The sequence below is a fragment of the Zophobas morio genome, unplaced genomic scaffold, assembly GCF_036711695.1.
Source record: "Zophobas morio isolate AGI-343-1 ecotype UQ-CSIRO unplaced genomic scaffold, CSIRO_AGI_Zmor_V1 ptg000007l, whole genome shotgun sequence".
Taxonomy (NCBI): Eukaryota; Metazoa; Arthropoda; class Insecta; order Coleoptera; family Tenebrionidae; genus Zophobas; species Zophobas morio.
The window spans coordinates 2,941,714-2,950,974 of NW_026972112.1; the positions used below are offsets into that span (position 1 = coordinate 2,941,714).

Genomic DNA, 9,261 nt, shown 5'->3' on the forward strand with positions numbered 1-9,261 from the left:
CTAATTTTACGATTTTAGAATTTTTCGATTTTTTAGTTAAAACGTTTTCACTTGGTTGTTTTTTCATTGTTTTATATTTTTCTTCTTTCCAATATTTCGATTTTTCGTTTCCTCTGTTCTTTAATTTGCAATTTTTCAATGTCCCACTTTTTCGATTTTGCAAATTTTCCATTTTTTCAGTTTTCCTATTTTTCAATTTTTTCCGATTTTTTAGTTGTTTTCGAATTAAAAAAAATGAAAACTTGCAAAATTGAAAAATCTAAAACGAAATAGTATAAAATGAAAACTGAAAAGTCAAAAAATTAAAAATTGAGAAACTTAAAAATGGAGAAAGTGCAAAATCGAAAAAACGAAATGGTGTAAAACTGAAATATTGACAATTAAAGAAAAATAGGATAATTAAGAAATTCAAAAATTGGAAAATTGAAAAATTAATAATCGGAAAATCGAGCAATTGAAAAATCGAATACTGAAAATTTAAAGAATTAAATACACAACAAATTGTTAATTAAAATCGAAAAAATGAAAAATAAAAATCTGGGAATGAAAAATGCAAATCAAGAACTTGAAAAATTGAAAAATTTAGGAAGTTTTGAAGTTGACAAATTGAAAAATGGAAAAATTTAAAAATTAAAGAAAATGAAAAAACGAAAAATTCTGATAGACAAATAGACAGGCGGAAACGGAAGACCCATTTTTTTCGTACTCTAGGAGTCATGAAATGTCAAAACAGAAGAGTTGTTCAGTAAATTTTTTCCACCAAAATCAAAAATCGTTTGGTGTTTTCATATGGAACCACCCTATATAAAGATAAGTAACTCTACTAAAGCGCACTAGATCCCCCCTAACCACACCCCAAACCACGCCTTCTTTGCCACTCGACTTCGTTCTCCGCCCTCCTCCATCGCCACGCCCCTAACCTCACTTTGCCCAGCAGAGCCAGATCGAGCCCGAGGGCGAGTCAGTCCTCAGCGTCAACAGCGAGATCTACGAGCAAAACCCCGAAAACAAGGAAATCTTCATCGAAGAGAACTTTGAAGCCAACCCCGCCGACGACCTCGAAACCGCGACAAAGAAAAAGTGGGAGGTCATCGTGGGGGACGATGTCGAAATCGTCGTCGCCAACTTAACCAAACTCAAGGGTCTGGGCATAAGCTTGGAGGGCACCGTCGACGTCGAAGGAGGCGTGGAGCTGCGCCCCCACCACTACATCCGCTCGATCCTGCCCGAGGGCCCCGTGGGCCTCAACGGGAAATTGTCTTCCGGCGACGAACTGCTGGAGGTGAACGGGCAGAAACTCCTCGGGATCAAGCACGTGGACGTGGTGAAGATCCTTCGGGAGCTCCCGAACACCGTGCGCCTCGTCTGCGCCCGCAAGAGCGAGAGCGGCGAGAACCGGGTCATCAACACCTCGCAGGATAGGGCCGCGTTCGAGGCCAGGAATATCCTGGGGGGCAGTTTGAAGAACTTGCTTCCGCAGCCGGAGCAGCGGCTGCTCAAGGCGCTGAGTGACACGAGTTTGAACACGTCGAGTACTGTGACCGTCACGAGTGAGCCGAGTTTGCAGAAGGCCAAGTCGCGGTCTCTGGAGGTTACGAATTTGGCCATGTGGTCGGACGAGGTGGAGTTTATAGAACTGATCAAAACGGATCGGGGGCTGGGGTTCTCGATACTGGACTACCAGGACCCGCTGGACCCGAAGGGCACGGTTATCGTAGTGCGCAGTTTGGTGCCCAACGGAGCCGCTGAACACGATGGCCGCATCACACCTGGTGATCGCCTCATCAGCGTCGACGGTAGGGTCATCAAGAACGTGACACTAGACCAGGCGGTCCAGGCCCTCAAAGGTACCCTCCCTGGCCCGGTCAAGCTGGGCATCTCCAAACCCTTGCCTAGTTCCAGAGCCAGCGAGAACCCCAGCACCGTAGGCTCCTAAATCACGAAAAAGTGTATATAACATATTTTAGTACTTGGATTTTGGATAAGCACAATCACTGCTGCCTTTTTGAATATTTTTCCGTAGATAAGTCAATAAATAGGTGATTAGAACGAATTTATAAGCTGTAAGGCTTCAAGGGCACAAATCCGTATGTATTTTATATGCATATCAGCGAGGTCACGAAGGGCGGGAATCTGCGGAGGCGTGACCTAATCGGACACGCCCACTTGCGATTCCGGCCACTTCCGGGTTTTAATGCTCTAGTCGCTAGATTAAGGGATTCTAGTGATATAGACGGTTGTATACAGGTTCTCGTGTTCGGTCACTAGTGCTTCATCGGTTTCCTTCTAAGAGCTGGTTCTTCCATAAATCAATACGTAACAAGGAATTCTATGCACAATACTGGTTGACGAATCAGGAATTGACACTCGATGTTTTACGTACACCCTGTATATAATTACGTGTGGTGTTATATGTTGCATTTATTCTTGTCAGAGGCGAGTTGTCTCAAACTGTCTACTACTCATTTAAAATTATTTAGTTAGTCGCTCGAGGATTGGTCACTTTTCAAAAAGACCGAGTTTGAGACGACTCGACTCGTCTCCTATGTCCGTGCCATATATGTTGTGATTTTTGTTTGGTTGTGTTTGTAAGACTGATTTAACAAACATGGAGGTCAATATTTAAGCAATACGTTTATTATTATGACGTGATCTCACTGGATCGCGGCTGTCGTCGCCATTTTTATTTTTTAACCACTAAATACATTGGTAGCACTGACAATTAAGGTCGATTTATAAACTTGCCGCTGATGTTGCTGTTTTAAATTCAACGTGGTGAGTCATCAGAATCTGACAACGGACTGTCAATCAATAGCGTAACATGCACAGTTCACAAGGGGGTGATTTTCAAATCGCAAACAATAACACAGGGAAACATAAATTTAAGTGAACTGATCAGCACGCTAGCACCAATGCGAATCTATTAGACACAAATCTAAGCAGGTAATACTTTTGCGCAGGTATATAGAAACTATAACAGAGAAACGATGACGGGCGCCTCTGAGGGTACGTCCACTCCTTAAATTTGAAAGTGGACTTGGCCCGACTGATTTTGTGCTTCTACCCAGATTTACGGCTGTGTTGATCTTACAGTGAACGGTGTCTAGTACAGTGCTGCCAACTTGAAGGAAAATCCCCTGAAGTAACAGAAAACAGATTAGGTATAACTACAAGGGCTTACATGTTTTTTCTTAATATGTGTAGTCTTCTTTTCACAAGAAAGGTAAAACGTGTTTAAAATAGTAAATATTTGTAGAAAAGTGTCGATTTTGTTGGGAAAAGAAGACTTCGTATATTAAGAAATATACGAAGTCTTCTTTTCCCAACAAAATCGATAATTTTATTATTCGATATTAAGAAATAATCGACAAAATATAAACCCCGCCCACCCACCCGTTCTCAGTTGTAATGAATGCTTTATTCATCGTGAGCTCAAGGGCGAAGTTTAGCTGCAAAATCCTCATTTCTCTACAAGAAATTACCATATGAAATATGTTTTTAGAAGGGTAGAATTTTCTAGAGAAATATTGATGTTACAATTAAACTCCGCCCCTCGTCTGATTAGAAATGAAAATCTTATCACAATTGAGGTAGGGGTGCGTGAGGCTTACTCTTTTTTTTAATATAGGGTTTTTTTCAACAACATTTTCAGTTTCTTGTTGGGAAAAAAAGACTTCGTATATTAAGAAATAATGGACATAATATAAGCCCCGCCCACCCACCCGTTCTCAATTGTAATGAATGCTTTATTCATCATGAGCTGAAGGGCGGAGTTTAGTTTGCAAAATCCTCATTTCTCTACAAGAAATTATCATTTGAAATATGTTTTTAGAAGGGTAGAATTTTCTAGAGAAATATTGATGTTACAATTAAACTCCGCCCCTCGTCTGATTAGAAATTAAATACTCATCACAATTGAGGTAGGTGTGGGTGGGTGGGGCTTACTTTTTTTTTATGTATAGAGTTTCTTTCAACAACATATTTTCAGTTTCTTGTTGGGAAAAGAAGACTTCGTATATTAAGAAATAATGGACAAAATATAAACCCCGCCCACCCACCCGTTCTCAGTTGTAATGAATGCTTTATTCATCGTGAGCTGAAGGGCGGAGTTTAGTTTGCAAAATCTTCATTTCTCTACAAGAAATAACCATATGAAATATGTTTTTAGAAGGGTAGAATTTTCTAAAGAAATATTGATGTTACAGTTAAACTCCGCCCCTGGTCTAATTAGAAATTAAATACTCATCACAATTGAGGTAGGGGTGGGTGGGTGGGGCCTACTATTTTTTTAATATATAGAGTTTTTTTCAACAACATATTTTCAATTTCTTGTTGGGAAAAAAAGACTTCGTATATTAAGAAATAATGGACAAAATATAAGCTCCACCCACCCACCCGCTCTCAATTGTAATGAATGCTTTATTCATCATGAGCTGAAGGGCGGAGTTTACTTTGCAAAATCCTCATTTCTCTACAAGAAATTACCATATGAAATATGTTTTTAGAAGGGTAGAATTTTCTAGAGAAATATTGATGTTACAATTAAACTCCGCCCCTCGTCTGATTAGAAATGAAAATCTCATCACAATTGAGGTAGGAGTGAGTGGGGCGGAGCCTTATAAAAACATCGATATTTCCTTACACAAATTTTCAATTTTAATCATATTTTTAATTTAATGTTGTGAAAAGAAGTACACAGATATTAAAACAAAAAGGCAAAATATAAGCCCCGCCCACCCGCTCTTTCTCTATTGTGATGATTTTTTTTTATTCGTCGTGAACCAAGAGGGCGGAGCTTAAGTGCAAAATACTTATTTCTTTACAAGAAATTAAAAACATGTTTTTGAGTATCTTGTTCAAAGAAAACTATGTATATGAAGAAAAAAAATAACGCCAAAGATAAGGCCCCGCCCATACCCGCCCCGATCTCAATTCCCAATATGACATTTCTCTGCACGAAATTTGAACATTATACGTAATCTGTAAATATAACTGTCACATCAAAGTCGGCCTTGACATTTGCCGCCTCGTCAAAACAAGAACAATAGTCAACTTGTCAAACTAATGCCACGTAGAAGATTATGAAAGAATTAATAAATGTTATCGTAAAGATAAGTATCTATATTTCCAACTCTAATTTGAGAAAACTTACTCAAGCATTCAACTGTAAAATACAGGACACTAAATTTATGCTATAGAGTTGTAATTTACGTCTCCCTTGAAGTAAAGTCCACTAAATTTCGTTTCTTTGAAAAATGATAAAATTTTATTTTGTCGAAACCGAAAATTGAAAAATTGAACCAACGAAAATTCGAAAATCGAAAAAACAGAAAAATTTAATGGAAATTCAAAAAATCAGAAATTCAAAAATCGAAAGTAAAAAGATTGAAAATTCTAATATCGAAAACCTGAATAATCAAAAAATCAAAAAAAAATGAAAGATCGATAAACTGAAGAATCCAAAAATTGAAAATTTTAAAAATCTGAAAGTAGAAACATTGAAAATTTGAATGTCGAAAATCGAAAACTTGAAAGATCAAGTAATCGGAAAGAAAAAAAAAATGGAAAAACTGAAGAATAGAAAAACTGGAAATCGCAAAGTAAAAAAAAAGTGAAAATTCGAATACCGAAAAATAAAAAATTGAAAACTAAAAAAGGATGGCAAATCTGCAAAAATCGAACATTCGAAAAATAGAATAAATGAAAAATCGAAAAATTGAAAATTCGAAAATCGAGATTTCCAAAAAATCCAAGAATGGGAATGTTGAAATATGAAAATAACGAAATTCCAAATTTTAGAAATTGAAAAGTGGATAAACAGAAAAATTAGAAATCGAAATTTAAAAAACTAAAAACTGAAGAATGGAAAAGTTGAAAAATCGAACATTCGAAAAATAGAAGAATTGAAAAATCGAGCAAATCGAATATCGAAAACATGGAAAAATTGGAAAATCGGAAAACAACAAAATCAAAAATCAAAAAACCGAAAATTCGAAAATTGAAAAATTGGAAATTCGAAATCGAGACTTCGAAAATTCCACGAAGTGAAGCATAGAAATATGGAAATCTTGAAAGTCGAAAAATTGAAAGATCGAAAAACTGAAGAAAGGAAAAATTGAAAAATCGAAAAGTAAAAAAATTGGAAAGTCTAAAAATTAAAGAATCTAAAACTTGAAAATCTGAAAAATTTAAAACTAGAAATATTGAAAATTGAGTGTCGAAAATCGAAAACTCGAGAAATCAAGAAATCGGTAAGTAAAGAATTGAAAAAGGGAAAAACTGAAAAATGGAAATACTGGAAATCGCAAAGTAAAAAAATTAAAATTCGAATATCGAAAAATTGAAAACTAAAAACTGAAGAATGGAAAATCTGAAAAACATTCGAAAAACTGAATAATTGAAAAATCGAAAATTAAAACATCTGAAGACCGAAAAATAGAGAATCTAAAAATCCAAAAATTAAAAATTCGAGAAGTGAGACTTCCGAAAATCCAAGAATCGAAATATAGAAATATGAAAATATGGAAAGTCGAATAATGGAAAAACTGAAAAATCAGAAGTCGAAATTTAAAAAACTAAAAGTTCCAATACCGAAAATTCTAAAATGGAAAAACCGAACATTCTCAAAATTCAAAATCGAAAAGTATAAATATTGAAAATTCGAATATCGAAAATTGAAAACTCGGGAAATCAAAAAATTGGAAATATCGAAAAATAAAAATTTGAAAACTAAAAACTGTAGAATGGAAAAGTTCAACAATCGAACATTCGAAAAATAGCAAGTTAAAATTAAAATTGTACATTTTTGCAAGGAAATATGGATTTTGCAATTATGGGGCGGAGCCTTATAAAAACATCGATATTTCCTTACACAAATTTTCAATTTTAATCATATTTTTAATTTAATGTGGTGAAAAGAAGTCCACACATATTAAAACAAAAAGGCAAAATATAAACCCCGCCCACCCGCTCTTTCTCTATTGTGATGATTTTTTTTATTCGTCGTGAGCCAAGAGGGCGGAGCTTAAGTGCAAAATACTTATTTCTTTACAAGAAATTAAAAACATGTTTTTGAGTATCGTGTGGTTCAAAAAACACTATGTACATTAAGAAAAAAAAGGCAAAAGAGAACCCCCCTCCCCTCCATCTCAATTGTGATAATTTTTTTAATCCTAAGACACTGAAAACACGTTTAAAAAGGTAAATTTATGTAGGGAAATACGCATTTTGCAATTAGGCTCCTCCCCTAGGTCTGGCAACGAATGAAAGCTTCGTTACTACATATTTAAATCAGGGCATATATGGGCGGGGCTTAATCTTTGGCTTTAATTTTTTCTTAATATACCTAGTATTCTTTGAATAACACGATACGCAAAAACATGTTTTACATGGTAATTTTTTGTAGAGAAATAATAAGAATTTTTCGCTCCTTTAGTTCTCAACCATTAAAAAAAATCATCACAATTGAGATGGGGCGGGTGGGCGGGCCTTATATTTTGCCTTTTTTCTTAATATACGTAGTCGTTTTTTCAAAACAAGAAACTTAAAACATGTTCAAAATTGTAAATTCTTCTAGACAAATATGGATCTTGCAATTAAGCCCCGCCCCTCGATCTGACAACGAATATAAAATTCATCACAATGGAGAATTGAGATCGGGGCGGGTATGGGTGGGGCATAATCTTTGGCGTTATTTTTTTTCTTCGTATACGTAGTTGTCTTTGAACAACAAGATACTCAAAAAATGTTTTTAATTTCTCGTAGAGAAATAAGGATTTTGCAGTTAAGCTCCGCCCCCTTGGCTCACGACGAATAAAAAAAATCATCACAATTGAGATAGGGTGGGTGGGCGGGGCTACATTTTTCCTTTGTTAATCTGTGTAGACTTATTTCGACAAGAAGAAACTTAAAACACCACAACTTCAACGTCAACAGCAAGTTTATAAATCCCAGTGTAGCTGCGGCTCTTTCAATGCGCTTGTTCTTGTATTTTGTAGTGTATTCGATAACTCATAGATGGCAGCACTAATTTTCAATGTCTTCGAGTGTGTTTAGAGAAAAAATCAAAAAGCGAGGATGGCAGCGATCCCTCACTAATCCGTTGGCCTAATCTCCCAAATTACCAAAATTTCGTCTATTCGTTACATGTAAATAAAACTCGAACCTAATAAAACATGTTAATTTATTAATAAATAAAACCTAGAGGTAAATGTACAGGGAAGCAGTGCGGCGCATGTGCGATTCCTAACCTCAACGCTTTGGCGCGAAATTCAAACGAATCGATCATGTGACCCGCCGTAGCGTTAATAAATAACACTAAAAGATAACTTAAATGTTGGAGGGTGGTCGTACCGAAGTTGAGTTGCTGCATGATATTTAGGTACCACAGAAATTACTATCTCGTTACTAGACACTGTTCAAGCTTCATTATTTACAAATGAGCTCTTATCTAACTATTGTGTAAGTGACGTTATAAATAAATTATATTTATTACGTAGGGGGTGTTTCATTTTTTGTAGAAAACGCTAGTGCAGCAGCAGGCTGTGATGAGTTTGTGTTCACGGCAGGTGTTGGCGTGCAGGAAGTTGCAGTCGGCGTACTGGCACTGGTAAGGGAGACGATCTGCAACAGTTAGTGTTAGATGTGCTCGCTGCGCTCGCAAACTTACCGTAAGGGTTATTAGGGTTGTGACAGCAACACGAGTCGTGGAAGAGTTTTTCGCTGCAGTAGCTGTACACGGAAGAGTCGCAGAGTGGACACCGTCGTCGCAGACCTTCAGTGTGGGCCAAACCGAAAGAACCTTCGATGTCGTTGTTCGTGTATATTGCTACAACAAGTGAAGGGAGTAGGGTTTTTTGCGCGTCATGGTTGGAAGCGCTTATTTAATATCGAGTGATTTACAAAAAAAGTCAATTTATTTGTTGGTTTTTCAACTACTTTGAAATATGCGATTTCTAGTCGATCCAAGGGTATGGCATAGAGGTCAAGTGTGACTCATGGAACGTGAATTTAACACCACATTTACTTAACTAATTAAATGATTAAGGTATGTACAAAGGGCTTAATTGGAGGGACTAATTTAGAAGACTTACTGGTTGTCTGTGCAGCTACAAAGCACACGATTACTAAAACCACCAAGCACTTCATCTTTTCGCTGATCGAGACCGACTACCTCGGTCCCATCTATAATGTACAAGACATTCCCATCTAACTGTATCTTGAACCGATTTAGCGTCTGCGATTTCGCAACAGGTAACGGAA

The 9,261-nt window shown here is 36.6% G+C and overlaps 2 protein-coding genes across 3 annotated transcripts in view; one reads left to right on the top strand and one right to left on the bottom strand.

Annotated features, from left to right (window-relative positions):
* LOC135124230 (patj homolog) overlaps positions 1-2,626 on the top strand; it is a 35,412-nt gene extending 32,786 nt beyond the window's left edge. For both annotated transcript variants that reach the window (XM_064049146.1, XM_064049148.1), the window contains exon 4: positions 938-2,626. In XM_064049146.1, coding sequence (XP_063905216.1) covers positions 938-1,936 — 999 coding nt within the window. In that variant the 3' untranslated portion in view covers positions 1,937-2,626. The remainder of the gene's footprint in view (positions 1-937) is intronic.
* Positions 2,627-8,165: 5,539 nt separating this feature from the next.
* Positions 8,166-9,203, bottom strand: LOC135124232 (uncharacterized). The gene is made up of 3 exons (XM_064049151.1): positions 9,093-9,203; positions 8,669-8,827; positions 8,166-8,622 (listed from the first exon to the last, which is right to left on the bottom strand). The coding sequence occupies exons 1-3, from the start codon at positions 9,145-9,147 to the stop codon at positions 8,507-8,509; spliced, it is 330 nt and encodes a 109-aa protein (XP_063905221.1). The 5' UTR covers positions 9,148-9,203; the 3' UTR covers positions 8,166-8,506.
* Positions 9,204-9,261: the final 58 nt, after the last annotated feature.